Source organism: Rhinoderma darwinii, chromosome 4 (genome assembly GCF_050947455.1).
Source record: "Rhinoderma darwinii isolate aRhiDar2 chromosome 4, aRhiDar2.hap1, whole genome shotgun sequence".
Taxonomy (NCBI): Eukaryota; Metazoa; Chordata; class Amphibia; order Anura; family Rhinodermatidae; genus Rhinoderma; species Rhinoderma darwinii.
In genome coordinates, this window is record NC_134690.1 from 374,361,852 (window position 1) to 374,375,407 (window position 13,556).

The 13,556-nt window shown below is 36.9% G+C and overlaps 1 protein-coding gene across 8 annotated transcripts in view; it reads right to left on the reverse strand.

Moving 5' to 3' along the window:
* EHBP1 (EH domain binding protein 1) overlaps positions 1–13,556 on the reverse strand; it is a 300,325-nt gene that overhangs the window by 111,242 nt on the left and 175,527 nt on the right. For all 8 annotated transcript variants that reach the window (XM_075863149.1, XM_075863153.1, XM_075863152.1 and 5 more), the window contains 2 exons: positions 11,397–12,281; positions 5,808–5,951 (listed from right to left, as the gene is read on the reverse strand). In XM_075863149.1, coding sequence (XP_075719264.1) covers positions 5,808–5,951; positions 11,397–12,281 — 1,029 coding nt within the window. The remainder of the gene's footprint in view (positions 1–5,807; positions 5,952–11,396; positions 12,282–13,556) is intronic.

The following is a 13,556-nucleotide window of genomic DNA, read 5'->3' on the forward strand; positions in this document are numbered from 1 at the left end:
AATGAATAGCAAATATCAAAGCACAAACCAAAGTTGTAGAAACCTGAAGCTTTCATAAACCTCACTGAAAAAACAATACATATTTTACACTAGATTTTGTTCTTTTCTATTCTTTCACTTCTTTGCCGTTATTTCCGGTTATTGAAAAACATTAATTCAAAAGAAAAGATAGAAGTAGAAAAAAAATAATTGAAGAGGAAATGAAAAGGGGGGACAATTTACATTAGTATCAATTTGAGGGAATTTTAAGTTTACATACATTTTTTTTTTTTTTACAATTAAACACACAAAAAAAATAATCCAAGAAAGTTTCATTGATCAAACTGCAGACGCCCGCCCCTATAAGAATCCATGTTGACTTATTGAAGAATCATACTGGTTCTGGTCAGGGAGCCTATAAGGAAGACTTCGGTCACTATGTTTAGTGTGACCATCACCCTTTTATACAGCATCAGCTCACACCCTATATGACGGCCAAGGAAACAGCATCGATGCTACTAAGAGGTCTATCAGCTTCGGAAATGCCATTATGAAAACTAAATCAGCGTGAATTCCCTGGGGATGATGATCTTACAAGGTCATCTAGGAGGTTATCGGTGGGGCACCAAGAGAAAGCTAACAAAGCAGGACTGATCGCACCTGGCCTGTCACGTTGTATTTCCTTCAACACAACCCATAAGATTGTTCTGGGCATAGAACGGACAGGAAAAGTTACTGCTATCTTTATCAATAGAAAGACGTTGGAGGGTCCTAGGTGAAAATATAAAATAAAGCGACGAGGGAATCCATGATAGTAAAACGATCTATCTAAAGTCTCACTTTCTAATATGCGTCTAACTAATATCAATCTCATATCCTTCTATATCTATCTATCTATCTATCTATCTATCTATCTATCTATCTATCTATCTATCTATCTATCTATCTAATATATCTAGCTCATATCTCTCTCAAATCTCATATCTATCTATCTATCTATCTAATATATCTAGCTCATATCTCTCTCAAATCTCATATCTATCTATCTCATATCTATCTCATATCTATCTCATATCTCTCATATCTATCTCATATCTATCTATCTCATATCTATCTCATATCTATCTATCTCATATCTATCTCATATCTATCTCATATCTATCTCATATCTATCTATCTATCTCATATCTATCTCATATCTATCTCATATCTATCTCATATCTCTCATATCTATCTCATATCTCTCATATCTATCTCATATCTCTCATATCTATCTCATATCTCTCATATCTATCTCATATCTCTCATATCTATCTCATATCTCTCATATCTATCTCATATCTATCTCATATCTATCTCATATCTCTCATATCTATCTCATATCTATCTCATATCTATCTCATATCTATCTCATATCTATCTCATATCTATCTCATATCTCTCATATCTCTCATATCTATCTCATATCTATCTCATATCTATCTCATATCTATCTCATATCTATCTCATATCTATCTCATATCTATCTCATATCTCTCATATCTCTCATATCTATCTCATATCTCTCATATCTATCTCATATCTCTCATATCTATCTCATATCTCTCATATCTATCTCATATCTCTCATATCTATCTCATATCTCTCATATCTATCTCATATCTCTCATATCTCTCATATCTATCTCATATCTCTCATACCTATCTCATATCTCTCTCATATCTATCTCATATCTATCTCATATCTCTCATATCTATCTCATATCTCTCATATCTATCTATCTCATATCTCTCATATCTATCTCATATCTATCTCATATCTATCTCATATCTATCTCATATCTATCTCATATCTATCTCATATCTATCTCATATCTATCTCATATCTATCTCATATCTATCTCATATCTCTCATATCTATCTCATATCTCTCATATCTATCTCATATCTATCTCATATCTATCTCATATCTATCTCATATCTATCTCATATCTATCTCATATCTATCTCATATCTCTCATATCTCTCATATCTATCTCATATCTATCTCATATCTATCTCATATCTATCTCATATCTATCTCATATCTATCTCATATCTATCTCATATCTATCTCATATCTCTCATATCTATCTCATATCTATCTCATATCTATCTCATATCTATCTCATATCTATCTCATATCTCTCATATCTATCTCATATCTATCTCATATCTCTCATATCTATCTCATATCTCTCATATCTATCTCATATCTCTCATATCTATCTCATATCTCTCATATCTATCTCATATCTCTCATATCTATCTCATATCTCTCATATCTATCTCATATCTATCTCATATCTATCTCATATCTATCTCATATCTATCTCATATCTATCTCATATCTCTCATATCTATCTCATATCTCTCATATCTATCTCATATCTCTCATATCTATCTCATATCTCTCATATCTATCTCATATCTCTCATATCTATCTCATATCTCTCATATCTATCTCATATCTATCTCATATCTATCTCATATCTATCTCATATCTCTCATATCTATCTCATATCTATCTCATATCTCTCATATCTATCTCATATCTATCTCATATCTCTCATATCTATCTCATATCTCTCATATCTATCTCATATCTATCTCATATCTATCTCATATCTATCTCATATCTCTCATATCTATCTCATATCTCTCATATCTATCTCATATCTCTCATATCTATCTCATATCTATCTCATATCTCTCATACCTATCTCATATCTCTCATATCTATCTCATATCTCTCATATCTATCTCATATCTATCTCATATCTATCTCATATCTATCTCATATCTATCTCATATCTATCTCATATCTATCTCATATCTATCTCATATCTCTCAATCTCTCATATCTATCTATCTATCTATCTATCTATCTGTCTGTCTGTCTGTCTGTCTGTCTGTCTATCTATCTATCTCTCATATCTATCTATCTCTCATATCTATCTATCTCTCATATCTATCTATCTCTCATATCTATCTATCTCTCATATCTATCTCTCATATCTATCTCTCATATCTATCTATCATATCTATCTATCTCTCATATCTATCTATCTCTCATATCTATCTATCTATCTATCTATCTCTCATATCTATCTATCTCATATCTATCTATCCTGCTCTCACTATCCATCTATTAATATCAAACTATTTATCTCTACCTACTTCCAATCAGCTTACTTCCCTACATTCATAAGCTTGTTTGGATCTCACTGGCTCCTTCCTGCAAACTCAATTAAAGGGAACCTATCACACTGAATATGCTGTCCAAACTGCAGGAGGAACGTTATAAAGCAGTATTTTCTGAGTAGATTGTTATATAGTTTTGTGGGAAAAGATTTAGTGTAACTTGTAATTTATTGATCTAAATCCCTGCTCACTCGGTTTAGGGGTCCAGTGGGCGGTCCTACTCAGTGATTGAAAGCCCTTCCTGTAAGTGTGCAAACAGAAATAACGGTCACTCCCTAAATGGGACTGCCCACTGGACTCCTAAGCACAGAATGAGCAGGGATTTCAATGAATTACAAGTTAAACTGAATCTTTTCCCACAAAACTATATATCAATCTACTCAGCAAATCCTGCTCTATAACATGCTGCCCTGTGACAGATTCCCTTTAAGGGGATGTTAAACCTAATGCCTTATCTAAATTTGTTGCGCAATTGAATGTGACCTACTGTCCTTTATTACCAGCCAAAGATCTTACAACTAATCCTGTAGCATGTGCGCAATATTGTCTAGAGGATATTATAGTAAAGCCCAGCACAAAACACTCATAGTGAACTCTCACCAGTATAAACTATAAATTCTTGGATCAACGGTGAAAATATGACAATGCAATGAACATCAATATATATATTCCATCATCAACCTATCTTAGGCTATGTTCACACAGGGTATTTTGCAGGAGGAATATCTGCCTCAAAATTCCGCTTGGAAGTTTGAGGCAGATATTCCTCTCCCTGCACGCCGATTTTCGCGCCGTTTTTCGCCCGTGGCCATTAAGCGCCGCGGGCATAAAACAGCGCGAAATACGCTTTCTCTGCCTCCCATTGAAGTCAATGGGAGGTCAGAGGCGGAAGCGCCCGAAGATAGGGCATGTCGCCGACGCCTCCCATTGAAATCAATGGGAGGCGTTTTCGGGCCGTTTTTGCGACGCGGTTTCCGCGTCAAAAAACTCGGCAAAATACTCCGTGTGAACATAGCCTTAGAATCAGTGAGTGTAACACCTCATAATAATTGTGAACCATTCAATGCTCCACATAACTTATTATAACAGACCCTGGATACTATTATCTTGTGGTATAACACCAAATTTAAATTTACTTAGGACAATTCAACTTTAATATTAAAGGCTATGTACACCTTTGAAAAAGGTTTTTATTTTTTTGACATAAATAAAAATGTGTATTTGGTGAAGCTTTCTTATTACTTTTTATTAAAAAGTATTTTTACTTTTTGAGATACAGCTGCTTTCTATCCTGTATATAGAGCAGCTGTATCTAGCGCTGAAACCTGTATCCATCAGGTATGAGTTGTTACTGATCACATCTAAGTTCATAACTTAGATGTGATCGATAACAGGTGGATCCTGCGTGGACCCACTGTCACTGGCCACGTCTGTGCCGCTGACCTGACAGATTCAGGTCTCCATGCAAGATACAACAGCTCTGTATGCAGGACAGAAAGCAGCTGTATCTCAAAAAAGTTAAAATAATTTTTAATACAAAGTAATAAGAACGTTGCACCCAACACACCCGAAACAAACGTTAAAGGGTTAACGAAGCTTTAAAAAAAACTTTTGACAGGTCATAGTGACATGACAGGAGTTTTGATCAGTGGAGGTCCGAGCACAGACCTCCACTGATCGCTAAAACAAAGCGGCATAAGCACTCGGGTGAGCACTGTGACGCTTAGTTTCTGATCGGCTTTCCTCTGAGTACGGACCCATAAACTTTCTATTGAGCCCGTACACGACTCTCTCACTTTCCGAGAAAAGCCAATCAGAAAACTAAGCGTTCACCCCAGCGCTTCTGCAGCTTTGTTTTATAGATCGGTAGGGCTCTAAGTGCTTCGACACCTACCGATCATAACTTCTGACCTGTCACTATGACATGTCGAAAGTTTACTTACCCTTTAAATGATCGTTGTATTGGTAAATCAGAAGTGAGAGCAGCAGCCAAAGTTTTGTCATTATGTTTAATTAACTTACAATGATATTGGCATTTCTTCGCTTTGTTATGGCGGCCATTTTTTGCAAAAGTCACAACAGGAAGTGCAAAAATATTGGTTGTCATCTTTGAAATATTTTCTCAGAAACTGCTTATTACCAAACCTTGGCTGCTGCTATAAATTCGTATTTACTTCTATAGCCTCAATTTCTGTATTTGGGATGCAAATCCTCTACAGGCTCTTTTCACCTCTGTGTTGAAGGTTTCGTTGGTAATTCCACCAGTTTTGACAGCAAGAATAGAGCTGCATGCAGACGTTGGGATCCGTGAAATGACAGATGTGGCACGGCATCGTGGCCTCCATTTTGAACGGAAGCCACGATGCAGATGTGAACATAGCCTTATAGGTATTTTCCCCAGGAATTCCAATTAACGGCACATACTTTGGGGGTCTTGACCTTGGTCAATCAGCGGAATGAAGGGACAAGCACCACGAAACCTCCACTGTCATTGCAGAGACAGAGGGAAATCTGAACACGCGGGTATGGTTGGTACTGCAGTTAGGCCTCATTCATTTATTGGTCACTACAATGTGGAAGACTTACGTCACTTAGCTGCTTGGCACGTGTAGTGGCTGCAGTGTTTTGTCTCGGTTTGTTTCCTGCTTTCAGAGCCGCGTCCCTTCTGGCCTGCTCCAGCAATAATCGGGCTCTCTCTTTGAGTTCCTCTTGACGGGATAGGATTCGCTGCTAGAAGACAAAAAAGGAAATATAAACATCCAAAGAGAACAAACTATGTATATATATATATATATATATATATATATATATATATATATATATATATATATACACATACATATACACACACATACATACATGCACACACACATATATGTATAAGTGTGTGTGTGTGCACACATACACTGGAATTTTAATACAGCTGTTGTGGTTATTATTCAAGTTCTTTTTACTATTAATTAGGTTGCAACACATAGGGACCTGTATACAAAGATATGGGAAATGTTGGAATTCAATATTTAAAGTGGAAATCCACCTGAAAGTGATCTTCTGACATATCATAGTAAAAAGTCAGACGGTAACATTGGTATAGTCTGTGAGCTTGGAACAGATTTCCAAAACTGTAGAGCTCCCAAACACCTCACCATCAGTGCTGCTCCCATCAGTAGAAATCTGACAAAACCTTCTATCAAACAGCAGTTCAGTTAATAGGCCAGAGAAGATTCGGTACTCCGTAGAGTACCACAGCCCCTCAAATTTTAGAAATTGGTGGTTTTGGTCACATCACTAATGTGATAATGTGATATTTATTTACAAAATGATGTTTTTGGCTGGATTTTCATTTTGCATAACCTTGTGCTATACGCAAAAAGCAGTTCAATATACATTTTGTTATTACACCTTAAAAAAAAAAAAGTGGCATACATTGTGACCCTGCCGTAAAACTCCATGACTCCTGAACATCTCCTTAGCCCTGTGTATTCTGCGGTGGTCACTGAAAATCCTCCAGACTGCTTCCTGTAGGTGACATAAGGCTATTGCCAACCAATCATCTCTGCCCCTCCCTGCAGTGGGCTGGAAATTGAATTCTGTGACACGAATGCTGCTGCCCCTTTTGTGCCTTTGACCTTGCTGGCAGCTACCCACTAGGAGGAGCTTGCAGCATATATTTATATTGCTATATTGACTACAATGGGGACTATATATAGTAATTATGTATACAGTGAGCTCCCCCTTGTGGCAGCTGCATTCAGTAAGACTCTCTCAATCTTTTGTTTACGTGGGTCACTTTGATGGTGCAATTAATGGAGGCACTTTGGCTATTGTTACGTGGTCGTTCGTTGTACCAAGATTTACAGAGTATTGTGAGAAATCTTAAACATTATTTTAAAAGGGCTGTCCTCACCAAAAACATTGCTGAGTGTTGAGGATCCACCATTGACTCTAGGCAGAGATTAAATGGAGAGGTTGCCATACATGTCCCTCTCTATTCAAGTCTATGGGCGTTACAGAAACAGCTGAGGGGTCCTCTGTTCTTCTGATAGATGGGGGTTTCAAAGGTGGGACCCCGGCAGACCAGACATTTGGCATAAATTTGTTTGGTGGGAAAACGCTTTTAAGTTTAAGGCAATTTTTTTTCATGGCAGACATTGGCGTTGGAGATCAGAATCTATTCAGTATGACAAATATGCAATAATAACGGGGCATGTAAAATGTTTTAAAGCACTGTAAGGACAGGATGTGGTAGGAGTCCTAGAATAATGTTGTATCCCATAGGAATGCTTTGAGTCATTGAAGTGAGACATGACTGTTCGGAAAGGTTGCCCTTGGTAATCTGGATTAATCAGATTTACCTTGCCCACATACAAATGTACATGACCAGTTTGTGGGGAAAAAAAGGTGGCTCTGTATATGTAGGTCCAAAAATAGGATTCAATATGATATACAGATAGAAGGTTATTACACGATCACACAGTTCAACATCTGACGCTAGCAGGAAAATCTAAAACTGCCCAAGTGGTTGTTCAGACTGCAGCATGTGTGACATATCTAGAGAGAAAGTAAAGCTAGCCATACACATTAATGTAAACCGGACCTGCAATTTTCGGGAGGCTAAGTCATCCATTCAATGTGTGTGGTGAGCATTAGGGGATGTTGCATTTCAATCAATCTTTTATCGAGATCAATTTTCAGAACCCATATTTAAAACGAGCTGCTAGGCTACAAGATGTTTGACATTTTGCCAAACTGGATCATGGTGACATTAACAAAGCATTTCTGGGATTTATTTTGCAACAAGTGCTGATTGCATCGATTGATTAATGTTCCCAGCAAGGTTATATGTGAACATACTCTGGCCTTATGTTTAATAGCACAGGGTAACACAAGAGAACTAATAAGTTCAGTGCAAGGTAGCAGCATATATGATTCTCTTTAGACAAGGACTCCATGGAGTCGACCGCAAATTGCAGTAAAATTGTGCCAATACCGCCATTTACGCCACAATGTGTTTTCCTATAGGAAAAAAAATTGACAAGTGAAATAGTGGTCTTTGCAGAATGTTTGCAATGATTGTATGGTCCCTACTTTTTTCCCATTGCATAGGGCCACAATTTTACAGTGAATTGTGAGCAATGGTGTACAGCCCTAGCCCAAAAAGGATCATGTATGCTGCTAATAATATACTTTTGGTCAAGCATGTACATTTCTACCATATGGGCTCCAGTAATGCAGAATTATTTTTTTTCTTCCTGCCTAGAAGGGATGAGATCTCATGTTAAGTCCCACTCCCAGCTGATGTCTCGGGTATTTTCAGTACTCTAGGGATAACTTGCTAATAGTAGGATTCCCTGTATACAATAAACTTGTACTGGTACGTGCCTTTTATTCGTATACATCAGTTTAGTTCAGACAACGTGTGTTTCTCTTATCCATATAACAGTTATTATTAGTAATTATACAGAATATAAAAATATAAACATAATAATGTAAAATAAATATAGAATATGTTTTTCTTAGTATACATATTGCCTGTTATGTGAAGGAGAAAAATATAAATTCCCTTCCTCTGCAGAACCTTTCATGTAATTGTACAGAGGACGCCAGGACGCCTAACCGCCACGTGATTAATTGAATAGGGGATTGTATAGGGGCTGCCTACCTGCCTCGGGGACTGGACAGGGGCTGCCAACCTGTCACAGGGACAGGACAGGGGCTGCCTACCTGCCACGGGGACTGGACAGGGGCTGCCAACCTGTCACAGGGACAGGACAGGGGCTGCCTACCTGTCACGTGGGACTGGACAGGGACTGCCTACCTGTCACGGGGACTAGTCAGTATCTGAACATAAAAAGTAGGCGCAGAACTAAAAAATTTGGTGACTTAATTTAACGTTTTGGTTACATGGCCTTGTGGCCTTGTGGACTGAATGGAAACTTCCACCAAGTCTACAGAAAGAAGAAACCTTTCAAACCTTTCCCTTTCACATATTTTCCTTAAACTGTGATCCTTTAAACTAGGGATATGCCTATAAACTAAACCTCACATTACCCTTTGGCTGCTCCCTCGTTTGGTAATTTTGCTAAAATTTTGAAGCGGGATCACAGACTAGACTGAGCTGCACCCCCTTCTCATGGGTCCCATTGCAGCTGTACGTGTTGTCTTTATGGGCTGTATGCGGAGTTTAAGATGTTGTCCCTTGTCCTAATCCCTTAAAAAATTATATAATAAACTCGAGTTTACAGGGTCAGAAAATTATTAAGTTAATGGGCTAATTACCAACATGTAATTTGGAAGAAAAGATTTAAAGTCAGTCATGCTCCCTGCTACCATTAATCTGTGACTAGACATAATGACTCGAAAAGATTTACAATCCAATAATCTATGTGAAGTGATTTACAACCTGAAAGGAACCAAAAGTGACACGCGTGCAGTAAAGCACATAAAGACGGTCCCAGCCCTCTAATTTGTAATCTGTATAAACAAAATGTGTCTTTGTTAATGTGCATAATGCGAGGTTATGTGATGAAATTTAGGAAGTGCTCCTACTTGTTGATTCTCGGGTGGCAGACGTTCCTCCCTTGCTGTCTGTACGCCGAAGATTCCTTTACAACCACAAAAATATACAAAACATATCTGCACTCACTCATTTCACAGATGATACAGTCTAAAAAAGACTGCTATCAACTTGTATTATATCCGGTTTACTGACATACAGCTCATCTTTCTCCCAATTGATCAATTTAAAAAGCTGACCAGGATTATGTATGGAGCAGTCAGGGCAGTTCTATTGCCAGCTGAAAAGGTTAACTTAAAAACAAATAAAACAAAAAATAGCAGCAAGTAAGTTTATTAGATCATAAATAGATTAAAAATACCTGAGAATAGTAATCTTATTAAATTAAAAAAGAGCTGTGTTTTAATTTATGAAAATACTTTTTAGTCACAAAAGTTATTTGTATAATTTCTATTGTAAAACACACCTAACATTAGGTAAAAAAAAAAAAAGACAAAAAAAAACAAAAGCAGAATATGCATGGAGGTAATTAAAAAAAACAAAAAAAAAAATCCCAAAAAGCAGATACTGGATCAGTTCCAAAGTTAAACCCTATAAAAATCAAATTTCTAGTAAGATAAGTAAGGAATATCGCTCTCTCGATCTCTCTCTTATATATATATATATATATATATATATATATATATATATATATATATATATATCTCATATATATCACATACATATATATATACATACATACATACATACATACACACATACATACACACATACATATATATACATACATATATATACATACATACACACATACATACATATATACATACATACACACATATATACATACACACATATATACATACATACATATATATATGTATATATATATATATATATAGTAAAATTCTCCAAAATACGAGACAGCACACCTCAATAGTGAAAAGGTGGATTTATTCATCACATGCGGTGTTTCAGCCCTACTCCATGGGGCCTTTCTCAAGCATCAGGGGACACTGGTCACGTGTTCAAACGGGAATATTGCAACCTGACTGTACGTATTTGGAAAATGGTGATGCTTTTTTTATCTATTTCTACACACACCCATATATATATATATATATATATATATATATATATATATATATATATATATATATATATATATAATATCTCTCTATATCTCTACATACACACACACACACACACACACACATATATATACATATACACACACACACACACACACACACATATATATATACATATATATACATATACATACACACACACACACACACACACACATATACCCACACATACATACACATAATTATATTAAAAAAAAATTTGAGAGAGACTGACAGTAAAATATTCAGTATTCCAAGAAACTGTGACTCCACCCGGACAGACTCCCAAAAACCAGATATGACACATTATGATTTATTAGGTGGGGCAGTTTGTGAATTTCATTAACCCGGTTTTATATAACCATATCAAAACATTTTTCATTTCACACTTCTACAATAATGACGAGGACAATGAAATGAAACAGACATAAAAGATCTAGGTGTAGGTCTAATTATGCCTACAAGACAAACACAAATCGTACAGAACACGTATATGGACAAGAAATTGCAAGCCATGCGGTCACCTACCTCGGGTGTTTTTCCAGTTTGATCAGAATGATTAGAGGCAGTTCTTGCAGCGTCCAGAAGGGCGCTAATCCCAGTCTGTGGAATAGATGGGACTTTAAGAGAATTATCAACAACTTTTTCATAAGAGTCTCCAATTAGGCCAGTAGATGGAACATCAGTATTTTTTACTTGGGTGCGGTTTTCCAGCCCTTTACATTCTAGAGTAGATGTTGGACTATGTTTCAGTTGCTCTGGTAAACTATAACCATGAGAATCTCCAGACGTAGCGCCAGAAGGAGAGAATTTCTTACCAGTATCTGGGATACAAAACAAATTGCTAAGATCTGCAACATCTGGTTTTAGCAACTTCCTTTTAGCAGCAGTCGGCTGTGCTTGGGACTGACTCGTGTATGTAGCATCACACCTCTGTTCCTCAGGTTGAAAAGTTCTACTGGAGCTCTGGACTTCTAGGTGGCGTCTAGTCCTAGGTGTAGGAAAGTCACTTTGTTCGTTGGGTTGTTCACTCATGTTTCGGGAGATGCCATCATGGTTCCTTATCATACTTTCACTAGTTAGTGAGGAGTTACTCTGAGACACAACATCTGGTATGGTGACCGGTGGTTCCTGCTGTTCTGATATAGGTTCATTATTCAAATCACTAAGTTCAGCATAAAACTTCTCCTGGTCAATGGAGCTGTTTGTGTCCGTTTCATAATTTCCAACCTTATATGTGCTTTTACTACTGTTCTCTTCAATCTGAACCACATTTAATTCTTGCCCACAAAAATGTGCCCGGATTTGATATAGATAGGTCATGACAGTCAACTTGTCTGGGATTGCTAATAAAACCATGTCAGATGGCTCAAGTAATCGAGAAATTCCTAAACTGGCAAATCCATCATATGCCTGAAAAAAAAAAAAGAAGTTTATTACAGTTATATATCGTGTTATTGTAAGGAAGACTATCTTTTCTTCCCTGAAGATATTTTAGTTTTGGCTAAGACAACAGCATCTTGAACCTTGCAAATTGCTTCAACCCCAATCTATGGTCACCTTGTGTAACCATTCAAAGTTACCTCCAATTTCCAGTAAGTGTAACATCCGGCAGAACTTAGGGTACTTTCAAATGGCCTGATATGGACCATGAAAATGAGCCCCGATCAACGAGACAGCTCATTGATAGGTGCTCGTTTGCTTCTTTCAAAAAGGAGCAATGACCGGTTATGTATAGGACAACGTCCCCATACATTTCCATCACGACGGCAGCACATCATCCCTGTTTACACAGGGAGATGTGCTGCTGACTAGCAACCACTTTATTGGCCGTGTAAATGAGAAGATCAGTCGATGAACGTGCGTTTGCTCGTTCATCAGCTATTTGTTGCCCTTTTTACACTAAGCAATGATCTAGAACGCTCATTTGTCCATTCATTGGCTCGTGTAAAAGGGTCTTTACTGAAGATTTGCCATATATTTACTACCGCTCTGTGTCCTGAATTTCAGATAGAGGCTGGTTCCCGCCAGCCCACATTTTGTAAAACCTCCCTAAACCACCGCCTTTGTATTTCAAGAATTTATGTTTAGTAGCGATCTATGAAAACGAGTAGCACAGGCTTTATCTGAAAAAACAGTGCACAGAGGGGTAGTGAATATATGGCAGGTTTACTACAGTGAGTTAAACTTTCCTGGAAACTAAAGGTAACTTTAACTATCCTACATTACACAACGTGACATTTTATTAGGTACAATAACAAAGTCTGACAGGAAAAAAAATCTGCCATTCAATAACTAAAATCTCTAAAACAAGCAAGTATTGAGCAAATTACAGACCAAACATAGTTCTGGAGAACATCACTTTTAAAACAGGCCACACATGGAAAAGTAGGCCCTGACCTGATGAGCCTCTTATTCAAGAGATTATATATATATATATATATATATATATATATATATATATATCCCATGAAATAACTGGTTTTCCCTAAGAATGGCGGGAAACCTTGGCCCTCATCTATTGCTTCTGAGTTGTAGTGCAGTTAATTGTATGATGGTAGAAAAATCTTACGTACAATAAGCGTTGTGACTGACAGAGCAGATTCCCATTGGTCCGAACCCATCTTTTTAATTTTGGTTACATAATTATTAACAATTAAATATTATCATAACCATATGGCCACACTA